Source organism: Podarcis pityusensis, assembly GCF_964106645.2.
Source record: "Podarcis pityusensis genome assembly, chromosome: 1".
Taxonomy (NCBI): Eukaryota; Metazoa; Chordata; class Lepidosauria; order Squamata; family Lacertidae; genus Podarcis; species Podarcis pityusensis.
In genome coordinates this window covers 93,191,049-93,209,815 of record NC_138028.1, presented here as the reverse complement: position 1 = coordinate 93,209,815, position 18,767 = coordinate 93,191,049, and the positions used below count along the sequence as shown (strand labels likewise).

At 39.6% G+C, this 18,767-nt stretch overlaps 1 protein-coding gene across 9 annotated transcripts in view; it reads left to right on the top strand.

Moving 5' to 3' along the window:
• The window catches only part of MYLK (myosin light chain kinase), a 179,492-nt gene extending 161,291 nt beyond the window's left edge, over window positions 1-18,201 (top strand). For all 9 annotated transcript variants that reach the window (XM_081005126.1, XM_081005127.1, XM_081005124.1 and 6 more), the window contains 8 exons: window positions 1,158-1,361; window positions 4,342-4,559; window positions 6,206-6,329; window positions 8,762-8,914; window positions 11,264-11,387; window positions 12,079-12,208; window positions 14,300-14,431; window positions 15,930-18,201. In XM_081005126.1, coding sequence (XP_080861252.1) covers window positions 1,158-1,361; window positions 4,342-4,559; window positions 6,206-6,329; window positions 8,762-8,914; window positions 11,264-11,387; window positions 12,079-12,208; window positions 14,300-14,431; window positions 15,930-16,177 — 1,333 coding nt within the window. In that variant the 3' untranslated portion in view covers window positions 16,178-18,201. The remainder of the gene's footprint in view (window positions 1-1,157; window positions 1,362-4,341; window positions 4,560-6,205; window positions 6,330-8,761; window positions 8,915-11,263; window positions 11,388-12,078; window positions 12,209-14,299; window positions 14,432-15,929) is intronic.
• The last annotated feature ends 566 nt before the right edge of the window (window positions 18,202-18,767 follow it).

Here is an 18,767-nt window from a genome sequence, read left to right as displayed (position 1 = left end):
AAACAGAACAACCATAGTTAGTGCGCCAAATTAAGGAGCTTCAGAGCTGGGGTACAATACTTGTGAATGTTTTGTCCCGTATATCAATCCTCTTAACTTGATATGGAGCAGGACCTCAGTTGACTTTCTAAGAGCATAGGTAGGTCCATACAAGAGAAGGTGGTCTCTAAAAGTAATGAGATCCCAGGTGTATCTCATTTGGCATCTTATAAACTAGGTGCAGGAAACCTTTGGCCTGCCATATGTTTCTGAACTACAGTTCCCTTCAGTACCAGCAAACATTACCAGTAGCCAGGGGGTGATGGGAGTTATAGTCCAGCAACATATTGGGGGGGGTTATGGAGGGCCAGAGGTTCCCCACATCTGTTCTAATGCTTTCTCCAGACATAGCCCAATGCAAGTAAATAAATAAAATAGATTTCCCACAGAATCAAACCAACATATGAATTAGAATTAGTTTTGCTAATATGGGGAGGGACCATTGCTCAGTGGGAGACCACATGCTTTGCTTGCTGAATGTCCCAGATTCAGTCCCTAGTGTTTCAGTTAGAATGAGCAGGGAGCAGGTGATTGGGAAGATCTTTCCTGAGACCTTGGTGAGCTGCTGCAAGAGTAGATAAGACAGAGCTGCAGAGTTACTGGTACGGAGTCTCAGTGATGACTCCTGTCCATTGGGGCTAGTGGGACAGAAGGCAGGGAGCCCAAACATGGAGCCAGAGCCAAAGAAAGGTGGAGCCAACTATTTCTACTTTTGTCCACAACATTCTGCTCCACTAAGTTTTACAAGGGTAGCACTAACAAGCAGTGCCACTCCCTTGACTGGTTGTAAAAAAAGCAGGCAGGCAGGTGGAGGCTGGCTGAGGGCAGACTGAGTTTAGTGGGGCAGTGCACCATTTCTCCTAATGGACCAGCCACCACTTCTTTGTATAAGGCAGCTTCCTATGTTCCTCTGTATTGCACCATACACCCTAAAATATGTGTTTGTGTGTGACTCAGGGCATATGGTCTAAAACACAGCAAGTCCTATCTTCTGAGTTCAAGGTCACATTAATCATTCCAGGACATCAAAAAAGCATGTTCTAATGCTTTCAGCCTGTGTTGTGTGCTGACCCTCAGACGCTGAAATAGCTTAATGTGGATTCCTCTGTATTTTGCAGGGGAAAATTTGGACAAGTCTTCAGACTTGTTGAGAAGAAAACTGGAAAAGTTTGGGCAGGAAAGTTTTTTAAAGCATATTCAGCTAAGGATAAAGAAAACATAAGGCAAGAAATCAGCATTATGAACTGTTTGCACCATCCAAAACTCGTTCAGTGTGTAGATGCCTTCGAAGAGAAAGCAAACATTGTCATGGTCTTGGAACTGTGAGTATAAATTAGACTATTGTTACTTTCCCATAACAATGTTATTTTTAAAAAATCTAATGAAGGCCTCCTAGGTCTCTTAACATATCTACAAGTTCTTCTTCCTTTGTTCTTCACAGTTTTCTCATTACAGTGATACCTCGGGTTACAGAAACTTCAGGTTACAGACACCGCTAACCCAGAAATAGTACCTCAGGTTAAGAACTTTGCTTCAGGATGAGAACAGAAATCATGCGGCTGCAGTTCAACGGCAGTGGGAGGCCTCATTAGCTAAAGTGGTACCTCAAGTTAAGAACAGTTTCAGGTTAAGAACGAATTAAGTTCTTAACCCGAGGTACCACTGTAGTCAGATATTGCATTCTTCACTGATACACCCTTTAAAAATCAGATAAACTTGAATTTGCTAAGAACCACCACTAGGAATACTTATGTCCTGCATTTTGCCGAAGTATGGCTGCATATCAGTGGTGATCAATATGGTAAGAAGATGGCAGGAGTTAATTCCCTCTGGAACCACACATGCACCCTCAACAACCAGGAAGAATTCACACTAGAGGGGGAGATGGTATTATACTGGAAGCTCTCCTTATCCTTGCAATCTCCTTTCTATAGGCAGTCTACAAATACTTTCTCTGCCAAATCTGAAAGTTAAGGAGGTTTTTGCCTTGGCAATGTTTTTCTGGCTTCTTTTTCAACTACTTCCCATACTCACTCTCCTTACTGCCTCCAGCTAGCATGAATCCATTTGTCCTAGCCGGAAGCAGCGGAAGTAACAAGGATAATTAAAGATGATCATTTGAAATGTTGCATGTCTACAGGACAGATCTGTCGCAAGTAGATTAGGGATGTCGCTAGGGTACAACTCCCATTTTCCCTTACCATTGGCCATGCTGGCTGGGGCTAATGGGAGCAGAAGTCCAACATCCTCTGCAGTGCAGAATTACTGCTGCTAAATGATACCCCAGCATTTTCCATTTTCTGCTAATCCTCTACATTATGGGCCTCTTTGGATCAGAGTTTTTATGTCACAGCCTTTTTAGGCTGCATAACTTGATATCCACATGTTTCTCATTAGATCACCTTTTTTCTTGTGACAGTAGTATTTGGGAGGAGGTGATTCAGCTTGTTAATTTTCCAAAATGTTGGACCAGAAGGATCCACTGCTGTTGTTTCTTTTACTCTGTTAACAAGGGGAGGACGTTGTACATACTTTTGTAAACCAAGAAATCTTTAATAAAAAATACATTAAAAAAAAATCAATGGAGCAAACTGTTAAAATAATTTTAAGCAAAAGGGTGCACACAATTCCCTTCCCTTTGTTGCCATATGTACAGGGTGCATAAAAATACAGCCCAAAAAGACATGAATCAGAGTTGGAATCCTTATTATGCAATTTCATTGCTTGAACAGAAGATGGTTGTTTATTTTTAGATTTAAACCTTGACCAAGTTGGTGATAGTGGGTAAAATAAATTATACAGTATAGGGTAAGAAAATAAAAGAAACAATCCTACTTAGCATGGAACTGGGAACTGGCAGTGCTAATGGAAAATAGGGAGAATGTATGAAGTTTGCTGGACTGCGTACAGCTTTGCACAACATTAATTTATTTTGCCTCCTGAATCTTTCCCCTTCAAAAAGAAATTAGAATAAAGTACATGATTATAAAGAATAATATGCAGTTTAGCATTAGCTTCTCACGCACTGCAGTTTCAAAGCCGTAGAATATTCCTATACCTTTGAATCTCCATATGTAAAAGGTAAAGGTAAAGGACCCCTGGACAGCTGAGTCCAGTCAAAGGCAACTATGGGGTTGTGGCGCTCATCTCACTTTCAGGCTGAGGGAGCCTTTTCTTCTGCTACAGTAGGAAATCTAAAGTAGGGGTATAACTAATTGATTGTATTAATCCATTTAGAAAAATTTAATCAACTGAAGAGGTGTAGTGATTAATCAGGCATCCTATTACTTTTCTAAAAGTATCTGTTTTTAATATGTGCTTATAAAAACTGGAGGTGGTAAGCATCATTTTAAGAGGCAATCCCACACTTAAAATGCCTGTTGTGACACTTGTGTGCACCATCTAATAGCAAAGGCAATATAATTCCTAAATTAGAAATACTGTGTTTTCCCATATACAAGTCTATGCTCATTTACTTAACTTACTGTTCAATTAATCTATTAAGATGAGTTTAGAATTTATTTTAAATTATATCCGGTTTCAAATGCCATCTGATGTGGATGGTCATGTACAGAGAGCATTTTTTGTTCAGCAAACCCAGTTCTAGTCAGAATCCAATTTCTCTCTCAAGAAAAAAGAACTTGTGTATGTTTATATAAAATGATTTCATAGAATAATAGAAGTGTAGAGTTGGAATAGACTACAAGGACCATCTACTCCAACCCCATGCAATGCATGGAACTTGAACCCACAACTCTGAGATTAAGAGTCTCATTCTCTACCGACTGAGCTATCCCAGCTTGATATGTTTTGCTTGAAAGAGTTGGAAGTTTTGATAAATGTTTTGATAAGGAATAACTGAATAATGGCTCAGGAAACTGGAGAAAGATTAACAATGGGGGAGGTCCTTGAGGAGCTGCGGGGGAGAAATAGGAAAGAGGTGAGAGATCAACTGCTGTTTCCTGAAATCAGCTGAGCAGGGCAAATTTCAGGGCCCTGTGGAAGTCACAGTGAAGTACCTGTGCCACCTTTTTTTTATTTGCTCTAGTGCACAGAGGGATTGCATCTTACTGGGCTCCCAGAAAAAGGACCCAATAATGTGATGTTTGAGAGTAGGGGGGAAGACTGGGTGAATGTTGGGGGACATATTAATGGTTCTGCATTAAACCACTCTACTGGTTCATACCCCACCAACTGTATTTTCATCCTCCAGAATAAACCACATGCAAACTGTCTTCATGTGGAATTTTACCAAACAATAATGTTAATTTAAAAACTTTTCTCTTTTGAATTATATTTTAGCGTTTCTGGAGGCGAACTCTTTGAGAGAATCATTGATGAGGACTTTGAGCTAACAGAGAGAGAGTGCATTAAATACATGAAACAGATCTCAGAAGGAGTACAGTATATTCATAAGCAGGGCATTGTTCATTTGGATTTGAAGCCCGAAAATATTATGTGTGTCAACAAGACTGGTACAAGAATCAAGCTGATTGACTTTGGGCTTGCACGAAGGCTAGGTAAAAACTCTTGAAACTGTTTTAATAACTAAGACCTATTTGATAGGTATTTGATTGTGTGTAGATGTCACAAGACCCAAGCATTGTATTTAATTCAGAACTTGTTATCTTCCCATATTCCGTATGGTGTGAGGCAGCCTTGGAGCCAAGTCTGCAATGATGGGCACTTCGTATGTACATTTCCTTTCCCCAGGCACACAGTGATCATATCCCAGAGGTTCCAAAAAGTTGGAAGAGCCCATGTGAAAGCCTTAGTCCACAACTGTGGAGTATTTGCTATTGTTTTGCTAAGTATGGTTCATTAAATATGGAAACTGGAACCCCTTTTATACATTTCCCAGCCTACCCTCCTCTTACATCCCATAGGACAATAACTGAGAGAAGCCTGTCAGCCTTTGCTCTCTGATTTTAAAGCTTTATGTGCCTTTTCATTGTATTTTCACCAATTAAAAAAAGGAGGGGGGAAACCAGTGCAGCTAAGCTTCTATGCTTTGATGTCATTTAAATGAGTTAAGATCAGTGATCCTTTTGCGGTCAATTTCTACAGAGAATTAGTTGTCCTGTTTTGCCAGGACATGCCAAAGATATAGCAGGATATTTTTCCTGACCTTTTTTGGTATGTTTAGAACTTGTATGTGGGGGTTGTGATGCTTTCGCCTCATGTGGGGTGTCTTCTTCAAGCATTTCTTTTTAAAAAAGCATTTTCAGAAATTGATTTGTTCTGCACAGTGCGCTGAAAGGGCCAGGGCCCTTTACCAATTCTACCATATGCAGATGGTAATAAAATACATGGCTCTGTCTTGGTCACCAGCCAATTTACATTGCCAATCAAGTCCTGGGCAAAAAATGTGGGACACTAGCCCTCATAATAAAACAGTTCAGCATAAATAAGTGTCAGTTTTTGTTTCACTGTCCACAGAATTCTGAAGCAGAATACCTCCTGCTTGAGGAATTCTCCTGGTTATTATTATTTTTTATTATTTGTTAAATTTGTATACTATCCTATACCTGCAAATCTCAGGGCAGTTCACAGATTAGTTATTTTGAGAAGCAAGATGATGGTCCAGATGAATATTTGGCCTAATCCAGTAATGTTCTTCTTAGCATTATTAGAAACTGGAATATTTTTTGGTATGACGGCCGCATTTGAGGCTATCTTGTTCTGACTTTACTCAAGAAAAACACATGAGGCCCTACGTGCACCACTACCACATAGTCCTGTATTAGCAGCTATGTCCATTCACTTTCCACCTCAGTGGATTGGAAATTATTTGTATAGTAGGAATCGTGAGTTTTAACTCCACTGCCTCTTTAGAAAAACAGTTTATCCCATTCCCCACCTAAAAGTATTGATGAGCAAAATGGTGTTAGAGCCCAGTGTATTGAGTTTGGACATGGGCAATCAAGTTCATATCCCAGCTTGGCCTTCTAGCTCACTGGGTTGCCTTGGACAAGTTGCAGTCTCTCCACCTAATTTCCCTCCAAACATTATTGGAAGGAGGGTAAACGCTGCTTTGATCACAAACAGCTGCTTGGACTGATACAGGGCATGTTCAAGTCTGAAAGTATTTCTCATTTTGGAAGATAGGAGGTATAGTTTTTTTCCATGCTATATATATGTATAACATTTTTTCCCTATTTCACAGAAAGTGCAGGTTCTCTTAAAGTCCTCTTTGGGACACCAGAGTTTGTGGCTCCAGAAGTGATAAACTATGAGCCTATTGGGTATGCTACAGACATGTGGAGCATAGGAGTCATCTGCTACATCTTGTGAGTACTTGCTGCTGGGCCAAATCTTGACCATTTCTCAGTCTCACTGATACTTATCTCCTATGTTTGTTACCTGCATTCCCATGCCTATATGCTGCAACAGAGCCAGACATTTCCAGTAGGGTTATTTGATTCTAGAGTATTTTCCCCAACCCACCCTTGCTCTTTCTTCAGAGTCACCTATTGGTGTGTTAATACTCTAGCTACGTTATGGGAATGTTATATATTCTCTTAATTATGCTAATGGTTTTTCAACTTATTCCACAGATATATTCATTAACAAATTTCACAGTTGCTTCCTGGAATTCAGCTACCAGTAGCTGCAATTGACCACTGTGAGATTTTTGTAAAAATATTGTATAGTAATAATAAAAGAATAAAGTAATAAAAATCCCTAGCAATCCAATAGCCAAATTACTTTGTCCAGTGTCATTTAGACAAGTACTTTTCTTGATTCATCTTACCACTGCATTGTAAAAATATATCACAGTAATTTTTACAACAATATAAAAACATAAAACCAAAGGAGAAAGTCATAAAAGGTTAAAAACCAGTTAAAAGCAAAAATAAATTAAAAACAAACATCAAGAGACCATTGTGTCAGGCAGCAAAATGTCTTGGGCTTGCCATGCACACTCTCTTGGTTTCCTGCTTACCTACAGAGCCAATGTTAGGGCAGTGAATCATGGAATTGTAGAATTGGAAGGGACCCCAAGAGTCATCTAATCCAGCCCCCTGCAATGCAGGAATCCTGTCCACAGCTGTCCCTGGGTAGGCTTGAACCTCCCACCTTCTGGTTAACAGCCAGCTGCAGTGAAAAACATCTTTTTGGGGTTGCTGCAATCCTAATGCTAGAGTAGCTTATTCAGATTTACCGTAGTATTTTTGAAAGGGAAACACAGCTTTGTTCTGGCCCTGGATGCTTCTAGAAACTTAACTATGCCTAAGGTTACGTTGCCAAGAAGATGCCTGATCTAAGTAGCTGGAAAAAATCTTTCCAGTAAACATCTCAGTGTTAGTTGTAATAGTAACTGTATAGCTTCAACCCCAAATAATTTCTCCGAAGCAGACACAGCTCATCTTTGTCACTCTGACTTCAGTACTGCAGAAAGGAAATTGTTTCCATAATTTGTCAAAGTTTTGTTCCATTATTGCTTTACATGGCTATTATTTAAAGCTGAGATCAGAGCACTGGGGCATGAAGATCTGTGATAAAGATGAAAATGTTTTAGGGATAAACTTCATTAAAAGTTCCAGCAATCTCCCCTCATGCACTTCCTGTTCTTCCACTTCCCAATTAGAGAAATAAATACTTGCTTTTCCTGGAAGTATTTTTAAACCAGTTTTGGATTTCATATTTCCTGAGACCCACATAACACACCACAGCATTTGAAACCACCTTAAATGTTGACAGTCAGGTTTGTATCATCACAAGACAGAATCAGCATTGATGTGCTTTGATCGTGGATGAACACTAATCCTCAGAATATGCGTTGGCTTGCCACAGGAATGTCTCATGATGGATTGGCTACCTTAATGCACTTAATGTACTCCATTCACTCTGGCACTCATCACGGTCCCCCGTGTGCCAGAAGAAGTTTAGTCATGCTGGCCACATGACCCAGAAAGCTGTCTGTGGACAAATGCCGGCTCCCTCAGCCTGAAAAGTGAGATGAGCACCACACCGCATAGTCGCCTTTGACTGGACTTAACCGTCCAGGGCTTCTTTACCTTTACCTTTTTTCTGTGTCAGTTTTGCTGGTGCTCAATCATAGGCCCATTCTGTTCCATTCTTTGCAGACTTCATATATAAAAAGCATGAAAAATCCACATGTAAGTTGTATGCATTTATTGTAAAATACACATTGCTCAATGCAGTTCAATGAATTTCCCCCTAAAATTCTGACACAACTGTACAATACATGTTTTTGTTGAAAAGCTTTGGGGGCCAAAACCATAGTACTAAATATGAAGAAGCACATAATCCAACTGATAGTTTTAAGCAAATTTGGGAATGTTGAATTGAGTTGGTCTGGAGCAAATAAATTCCCCCTTCATCGCTAGTAATGACGTACATTGCTTTTGTGTATGCTCTTAGTAAGTACTTTCTGTTGAGGGAAAACATCCACAACTAAAAAAAGAGACCATCATAGTTTTTTGGTTCCCTCTAGTGGGTGAAAAATAGAATTATTATTTTTGTTCAGCAGTTGACAGATTTCAAACCCAACACTGACTAGCAGGGGACACATCACATTATGATGTTTTTCCTGCAGCTTGCCTACAGGGAGATTTTGGAAGCATTGTGTTTACCTTTGTGTACATACAACTGTTGGATGTATAGATTTGCAGATAATAAATATGTGTGTTCCTCATAGGGTTTTAAACTCAAAACTTCGATAATTTTGAAATGCTCTTGTTCTTTTAAACCTCAGGGTCAGTGGACTTTCCCCTTTCATGGGAGACAATGACAATGAAACTTTAGCCAATGTTACCTCAGCCACCTGGGATTTTGATGACGAAGCTTTTGATGAGATCTCAGATGATGCCAAGGATTTTATCAGCAGCCTTCTAAAGAAAGATATGAAGTAAAGATACCTTATGTGCAATTCCTTTCATGTTGCTTTGTTGACATGATTGCCTCTCATGAACTTGTGGGGATAATTGCATAGAAGCCTCAATATTATAACAGTTCTGCTATCTGTATGTTCCTATGCTGAAGAACCATCATTGAATCAATGTTGACAAAATTTGTGGAAGAGCTACACTTGAGTGCTTGTCTAGTCTTTTCTCTTTATCCGTGCCAAAGTTGATATACTAGTAATCCAATAGGCAAAATATGTACTATATATGCTTTTGGGAGAGGTACTGTATGCCATTTTCATATTTAAACAAATTCAAGCCCCAAATTCTGCAAAAGTATATATGAATGGCTACTGTGAAACCACATTTTAAAATATAAAGTTACAGTGGCTTTAAATAATCTCCTATAAATAGTAATAATCCATGTTGCCAATTTACTAGCATATAAAGTTTACAGAGATAATCAAGTTTATCCGAAGGAGTGTGTTATATGCAATATAATGAGCACTGCTGCTCTGTCACTAAAGAAGAACATGTATGTTTGTGTAATTGAATACATCTATTCATGTTGCTAATTCATCAGAATTTCTATTTCAATAAGCGTACTGTTTATGTGCATACTATTTTAAGGCAACCATTAGGTCATGTGTGAATGATACCTAAGTTATTCTTGATGGTTTTAGTGCAACTTACTCCTTATACTGTTAGATGAATGTGCCCACTCCGGCAAGAAAATGCTGATCCCAGTGTGTGATGGGAGTATCTTTCTCTCTCTCTTTCTTTCTTTCTTTCTTTCTTTTATTGATTTATTAATTGCCTTCTAAACAACCATCTCACAGCAATTTACACTAAAGGTGATTAAAAACATGAGTTGCAAACACAATAGACTATCAAATACATTTAAAGACTAAAACCATACTCATGGTAAATGCCATTGGGAAAGCCTGTGGAACAAACGTTTTCAGCTGTTTCTGGAAAGTGCAGATAGTGAGCGCCTGTCTTATCTCACCAGGTATGCTATTCCACAGAAGGGGCATCCACACTAAAAGCCCTGCTCTGAGTGACTTCAGTGTGGGCTTCTGTGATCTTTGGAACTTTCAGGAGAAACTCTCCTGCTATCTGCTATGTGTATAAGGTCTCTCAAGTAACCTGGCTCTGAGCTGTATGGGGCCTTATATGCAGGTACCCAGTGGCAGATTGGCAGCCAGTGTGAATTTCGCAAGCAGAGTGCTATATGCTGTTGGTAGTTTTCCCCCACAAACAATCTAGCCTACAGGTAAAAAGGTAAAGGGACCCCTGACCATTAGGTCCAGTCGTGGCTGACTCTGGGGTTGCGGCGCTCATCTCGCTTTATTGGCCAAGGGAGCCGGCGTACAGCTTCCGGGTCATGTGGCCAGCATGACTAAGCCGCTTCTGGCAAACCAGAGCAGAGCACGGAAACGCCGTTTACCTTCCCGCCAGGGCGGTACCTATTTATCTACTTGCACTTTGATGTGCTTTCGAACTGCTAGGTTGGCAGGAGCAGGGACCGAGCAACGGGAGCTCACCTGTCATGGGGATTCGAACCACCGACCTTCTGATCAGCAAGTCCTAGGCTCTGTGGTTTAACCCACAGCGCTACCCGCATCCCTAGCCTACAGGTATCCATAGGTTAAATGTGATTTTTATGCCAAATGTTTCTGCAATTGGTACTTCTGGATAAGTGTGCCTTCATCCTCTTGACAGTATGTGTCAGTCTCAACAGAGAAGGGTGTTGAAAGGATGATACACCTGGTAGTACGCTGTGTCCATGAACAATGAGTTCCAGTTTGTTCTAAAAGTACAGAGTCACACAGCTGAGCAAGAATAATTCCTTCATCCAGGGATTTGACTCCTGGGTCAAGGACTGATCAAGCTAGGGTAGGAAAGAGTGAGCAATCAATCAGGCACTCACATGAGTAACAAACAACCCAAGCTAATTTAAGGGAAGATTGTTTTCTCATCAATGAAGGTATGCCTAACAGAGGCACTATCTCGCCCTCAGGATTGTGGGTGCCTGCCACCGTAATGCGGGCTTCTCCAAAAATGGACGCGACATTGTACATGGTGCGTTTGATGTCATATCCACCACATGCAGGCATGCGCAAGTGATGTCACACATTTGCACTGTGGTGGCGGCCACTCCTCTTCGTTGTCCTCCTCTCCGCAGCCAGCGAGACACCCTTTTTCGCGGGGAGGGGCTTGGACTCAGAGGCAACTACTTATAGGAGATAATCGAATGATCCACGCTGTTCATGGAAAAAATATAGAGAGCTCAATTGTATGTTAATACAATAGCAAGTTCATTGCAACCCTGACTTTGTTTTCTCTAACAGGGACCGGTTAGATTGCTCCCAATGCCTTCAGCATCCTTGGCTGCAAAAGGACACCAAAACCATGGAAGCCAAAAAACTATCAAAAGATAGAATGAAAAAGTACATGGCTAGAAGAAAATGGCAGGTAATATAGTGGAGAGAAAAGTGGGCTGCAGGTCCCCCATACCTTCCATTTCTAAAGTTCGTGATGTGGGGAACGATGTGGGAATAAAGGGCCTTTTGTTATGAAGAACATACATATTTTGCAGGAAACATGTTGGAAGATGGGAGAGGTAGATTTTCAGTTACCCTTTTCCTAACCCATGTCCTGCAAAGCACATAATCACTGAGTTCAAATGCATATCCTGTACAGAGCTTGTGGGAAACGTCTCCTGAGATAATAATAGGAAAATTCTCTCTGAGTCCTCATTTTGGGGCAATTGAAAAAGACTGAAAACTGCTCAATGCTTTTATTGGAAATAGCAGCAAAGAAGACAGGGAAGGTGGGGATCGATGTTCATACCCTTCAGAAATGTGGGTGAAAAGTTTTTCTATGAGGTTTTTCTGTTGACTCCATACCTGTTCATTTCTATTTCTCCTTCTGTTCTCGTTCCTTAAATGGAAACTTTCCAGCTGCTTCAGTAATGCTCTGGCTTCCTGACTCAGCAAGCTGCCCAATACTGGCTGTGGAAATCTTTGCTAGGTATCTTTGTCTCCTGATACTCATCAAATGGCCTGACACAATTGTGTGGTTTCTTCACTATGTAGTTTATAAACATTTGGGGATCAGTAATCACAAGAATGGATTCACTAAGCATTTCTGGGTTAAATTTCAGAAAACAGGGAATGCGGTTCGTGCAATAGGAAGACTATCATCTATGGCAATGATATCTGGCCTGAGTGGGAGGAAGTCATCTTCAAGCTCACCAACAAGTCCTGTTAATGCAGAAAAGACAGAAGCTGAAGGTACGAAAATGTTGATGTGGTCTGAACACATACTTATGTGTCCTATATGACTTCCAAGATTTGAGCAGATATTTTAAATCCATAGTAAACAGTATGTACAGCCCTCGGGCCCAATATTGCATGTGATATTGTTTGATGTTTTGCTTATAATTTAAGTAGAACTTGTAATTAGTAACCGGAATATATTACAACACTAATTATGAATGTGTGTAAGAACGAAGTTTATGTAAGTTTGAAGTCTTTAAATTAGTGTTTGTGTAAAGACTGTGTGTGGGACATTGAGAAAATAATCAAGATCTGTGTGAAACGAAATGAGCAACAGCAAATAGTACATGAAGGACTTACTTTAATCCTAACCAGTAAACAAGTGTTGATGAAGCCAGGTGAACTGCTTTGTTAGAGGGGAGGGAATAAGCATTACTACGTACTTCAAAGCATCAAAAGAGCATTAGAAGGCAAATGATTAAAGGAGGCTTAGTTTTTATGAACAGAATAATTAGGACAGGTGCCTTGGACTCAAGTGCTGCACTGCTATGGGAAACAAGCCCCTCTTGGAGATGACCAGGCTGTAAGATCTGGACTCCATCTAAACTCAGGTGTAAATATGAGAATAAATCATATTTCTTAAAGCTACAACAGTCTCTGGTGAATCTTGATTCTCAATGAAACACAAACCCTGGGTGAGCCTGGAACCTCCTGGAATCTTGCTACCACTCGGCAGAGAGTTGGGATAGAGCCCAACTTTTGTTACCATATACAGTACTGTATGTTCAGCACAATTGCCATGCAGATCCTCCTGAATAATGAAAAATTACCAGGACATGTTCCTGGAGGTTGCTTTACAGTGGTACCTCAGGTTACATACGCTTCAGGTTACAGACACCGCTAACCCAGAAATATTGCTTCAGGTTAAGAACTTTGCTTCAGGATGAGAACAGAAATTGTTCTCCTGTAGCGCGGCAGCAGCAGGAGGCCCCATTAGCTAAAGTGGTGCTTCAGGTTAAGAACAGTTTCAGGTTAAGTACAGACCTCCAGAACAAATTAAGTACTTAACCCGAGGTACCACTGTATTGGTATTTAAGATCTCAGTGTAACCTGGGAAGATCATCAGTAGACTGCTACAGCCATGACAAGATGCTGTACAGATGGGACACATATACGTATCCGACACACTGGCTTTATTGTCTTTGTGGTGCCTGTTGAAGACCTTCCTTTTTCAACAAACTTTTAATTGGAATTTTTTATCCCTGTCTGTATCTGGATTGGGAATTTATATATGAAATTGTTTGTTTTTGTTTTTATTGATAAATTGCTTCAAGTAGTTTTATTGGAAGCAATTCATAAATGAACATATAGATTGATATTGAGCCCTTTAAAAATAACTCTCATATGCTTCCTTTATGTAAAAAAGAAAAGTAATGTGGCATATAAACAACAATAAACAATCTTAAACAGCAGTCTTATTATTAATATCAGTGTTCTGAAAACACTTATTGAAATAGTTTCAACAACTTACAATGTGATGTGATGTACATGTTTTAAATTGCAATTACCTTAAGCCACAGCCAGCATAGCCAGTGATCAAGGATGATTAGAGTTGTAGTTCAAAACATATGAAGATCATCAGGTTGGAGAAGGATGAGTGTGTAGTGATCCATTCTGTGACTGCCCTTGAAAGGCCATAAGCTAAGATATCCCCCATATGACATCATGATATCACTACACAGCTAACAGAATAGTTGCTATGATGGATCATCATTAATGCTAATAAAATATTTTTGTTTGCACAAGCACGGAGTAATATTTACTGGGAAGTGTCCCAAGGAGCTCACACTTTTTTCCATGTAAATTTGTTTATGATTGAACTGTGAGAATGCTGCTCAAATGAAATTATGACCTTATGCTACTGAAAAATAGCTCCACCATTAAAGACTATCATGATGTGCACACAAAGCAGACTTCCATGAACTTCTGCACTGTTGCTGAAAGTAAAGGAAGACTTTGATGGTGATGATTAGGCCACTAAAACAAAGATCCTTCGCCAGAGAAACTTCTATATAGGTTTAATGGATCTTTGTTTACTTTGTCTAGATGAAGCTGCTAGTGCTCTCCTGGAAGCAGTTGATGAAGAAAGGTCCCATGTGAAGCCATATTTCTCTAAAACAATTCAAGATATAGAAGTTGTGGAAGGCAGTGCTGCTAGGTTTGACTGCAAAATTGAAGGTACTCATCATAAATTTGGATTACTATTTTCTGCTATCAACATACCATCTATCTCTGTGTTGCTTCATCAGTGTTTTTCACACTAGTATTTTATCTACCCATAAGCCACTTTATTTTACTCTTCAGGTACATCTGGATGCTCCACTAAATGGAATCACGTATTAATAAACAGTTATGCCCAGCTAACCAGAGACAGAGGACACAGGCTGTGTATTTGAGAGAGTTTCAATTGGAATTATTATTATTATTATTATTATTATTATTATTATTATCATCATCATCATTATTTCTATCCTGCCCATCTGGCTGGGTTTCCCCAGCCACTCTGAGCAACTTATAGAATATATAAAAGCGTAATAAAACATCAAACATTAAAAAACAAAGTATCTTATACAGACTATAACCAATAAATCTATAGAAACATAAACATTAAAAAAATCCGTTTACATTTATACCCAAATTAAAATAAGTGCCAACCCCAACTAAATATTTAACCAACCCCAACCCAACAAAAACAAAACAGTGGAACCAAAATTAAAACCGTTCTAAACCATTTTTGCCAGTTGTTCTAGCAATATCCTTCTGGCCTCCCAGGAGTCTCTTTTAGCTGTTCATGGTGAGTCTGGGCCCTGCCCCCTAGGCCAGGTCCTTGCAGAAGGGAGTGGTCTTCCTTCTAGCACACTCAGCAGCCGCAATGAAAAGCTGTTCTGGAAAAGAAGGCAAGCTCCTTCACAGAATGTGCTGTGATTGGTCATGCTCAAGTTGTTGAGTGTCTAAAAATGGCTTCAAAGTGCAGAGACATAATACATAATCCTATGTTGTTCCATGCTGATTGTTTTAAGAGATTGTCATGTGAAGTGAGACTCAATCTTTACACTCGATCTTTACACATTCAGCTAGACGTGTATGTTCCAAATTCACTGTTATCTCCAAGTGATTTGCAATATGTGAGTATAAACATAGACATGGACTAGGCAAAGAGAACTAGCTGCCACTTTGGCACGTCTTATTGTAATATATATGTGTGTGTGTTGTGCTGCAGTTTGAGTGACTGCCAGTAGGCGCAAGCTGCAGGATACCAACAGCAGGTTGGAGCGAATGGGCAGGCAGGTAGCCCAGGCAGGCATTTCCAAGTTACCCCTGCCATAATTGTTGCTGTCACTGCCATAAACTGCCTACCCTCTTGCTTGCTCACATGTGTACAAAACAGCGCAAGGGAAGCCTACGGTCTGAGCAGGTAGCCTGGCTGAGAAAGTGCAGAGAGCAAGCAGACAGCCAGGTAGGTGAACAGCCGAGGCAGGATGGGCCGTTGAGCAACATGAGTAGAAGCAACAGTTCCTAGTGTCAACCAAAATTATGTTAACAGATGCACATGTGCACACATATCCCTTCCCAATATTACAGTGTATCAGCCCCTTAACATGAACCAGTCTTTTAAGGATAAGCATGCAAAAATAGTTTTAAGTTGCTTGACTTGTTGCACCTGCTGTTCTTACAGGTTACCCTGATCCAGAGGTGATTTGGTACAAAGATGACCAATCTATCAAGGAGTCCAGGCACTTCCAGATAGACTATGATGAGGATGGCAATTGCTCTTTGACTATTTCTGAAGTCTGTGGGGACGATGATGCCAAATATACCTGCAAGGCAGTTAACAGTCTTGGAGAAATAACTTGTACTGCAGAACTCATTGTGGAAACAATGGGGAAAGAAGGGGAAGAAGAAGAGGAGGAGGAAGAAGAATGAAATCAGGATGGGGTAGAGATACGGAAAATTATCCAGTAAAAGACTGTTTTTAAGGCTTACACAGTGTAACATTAGGTCATTTTTTCCTGTTTTTTCAGCACAGTCAGCTGATAACATGTTTGTTTTATTTATGGGCATTAACTTGAATTCGCAAGCTTCAGTTTAGTTTAAGTTAAGGCATCAGTTGCATTGCCCAAGCAATCAATGTGAACAACACCATATGAAATGCTAATCTGCAATTTTAACCAGAGTCCACAATTTATTTGTTGAACATGCTGATCAGGAGAGGGGGACTGAACAATTGCGCTAATTGTTCCATCAACCAATACGACAGCTATGGAGAACTTGGAATACTTCAGAGCCAATCCTCCCAATCATGTCTGCACGTAAGTCTCCTAGCATCAGTGGATCTTATATGAATGTATTTTGAGAACACTGAGCACAATCTAGCAGAAGGCTTACCTGCAAAGGGCCACTAAAAGAATGAGAGCTGCACAGAATAACTTGTCAAGCATATACACAACACAGTTATTTGCCATCATCCCGTAGAATGTTTGCAGCATATTTATAAGTGAAGACTCCACCACAGCAGCATTTCAATTTCTGTATCTTCTTTAGTTCTTCCTCTGAACATTATCATTCATAACTGTAATTCAGAATAACTAAATTTATGCAATATCATTGGAAGAGAATGAATTAAGCTTAAATCTAAGCATTTCAGCTTAAATGTAGTGTAGTTTTCCTCCTCTGAACACTAAATGAACATTTCCCCATTAATTTGTTGTTGCCAGTTGAGCAGTAGATCTTCTCCTCAGTTACTCTTTCTCCAGACGTGCCAGTTGTTACCATGACATTAGTAAAAGCAAGAATAAGCTGGTTTATGGCAATTTCCAACCATAACAGCTGGTACACTCAAGATTTGGTACTCAACCACAAACTATCCAAAATGTTGTGTAAGCATTGGTGTGACAGCTTCTCTTGACTGCCTTACCTGTAGGTTATATAGTAATTGACTGGCTTTCTCCCCACAGCTGCCAAACAGAAATGGTAACCAAAAGCAGTCCTAGGTTACCTTACATGGTGGCAGATTACCGTGTGGGCAACCAAGATAAATACAGTACTTCGCTTATTGAACTGAAAAGACATATGCTGCTGCAAAGCAATATGTTGTGTAAAGTCAATGATCGTGTGCCTGTGTGGTGCAACTCTGGTTTGAAACCAACTTCCAAAGCCATGTTTTAGCAGTATCTGTGAGGCTAATGACTTAAAATTGAAAATCAGCACAATCAATAATAAAATGTGATTCTTCCTCAAACTGATTAACACATTTAGATTTACTGACATTGCTTTTCTTTCACAGTTAGTTGCAGTCCAGAGGCCATGAAAAGTTACATTTAATCAATATGCCCACTGTAAGCACATCATTCCAGTTGTGTGGCTTTTCCCTCCCTCACTTTATTTGTAAGATGCAAACATTTTAAGTGTAACAGTGACTTCTTTTTTTCTTAAAAAAAGTATACAATGAAGCTTACTTTAGCTTACTAAGGGAGAGGGGAGAAATTAAGTGTACTTTAATACAGATGTATACGGTATCATCTTTTGATTGTTTGATATTGCCTAATGTTATGTGTTCTATATTATTTGCTCATCTGCCTGTTGGAATGCAACATTCTATATATGAGGCTCACTCACTATTGCTGTGAGTTTTTATAACTGCTTTTGCTGTTTCTTGCTAGGAGGAGGTTACCATCGTGTCTTCTTTTTGAATGGATAAAGAACTTTTATTATAGTAAACACAATAATTGCCAGTTTGCCACACATTCTTATAAGGTTTTTAGTATTATTTAGTGCATACAGAGCGTTTTGTCACATTTTCAATGTGTTAAGAAAACAATGGGGTGTATTTTTTGTATACCATAATTAAAAATATGCCAATGATTTCTTAAACCAAAAGAGTTGCAAGATATGAGAACACTACAGCTGTAGTTACTCACAATTTCTCAATAAAGAAATACCACAAAGCATGCTACCATTTGCTCATTTGTTTAATCTTATACCCAGAACTTTTATTGCAACATGGTTCTCAACTTTCTATGATCGTTGCTCTTGATTACACATCACCTAATTTTCATAAATCCTACTTACTAATAATATTTCCCATTTGTCAAGCAAGTGTAGTAAGTTATTTTCTGGACCCTCTTCTGTCCAGACACGTCTCCTTCATCAGTAGGTGAGGTAGTTCATATGAAACTCCATAAGGGACACTAAAAATATCTATTTATGCTAGAAAAAAATCCCATAGAAGCAACTTTTATAATCACAATAATTTTAATGAACAGAAGTCCTGGATGCTTTAGTTGACATTCCTAATTGCAGGGGGTTGGACTAGATGACTCTCAGAGTACCTTCTAACTCAACAATTCCATGCTTCTACAGTGGTACCTCGGGTTAAGTACTTAATTTGTTCTGGAGGTCTGTACTTAACCTGAAACTGTTCTTAACCTGAAGCACCACTTTAGCTAATGGGGCCTCCTGCTGCTGCTGCGCCGCCGGAGCACAATTTCTGTTCTCATCCTGAAGCAAAGTTCTT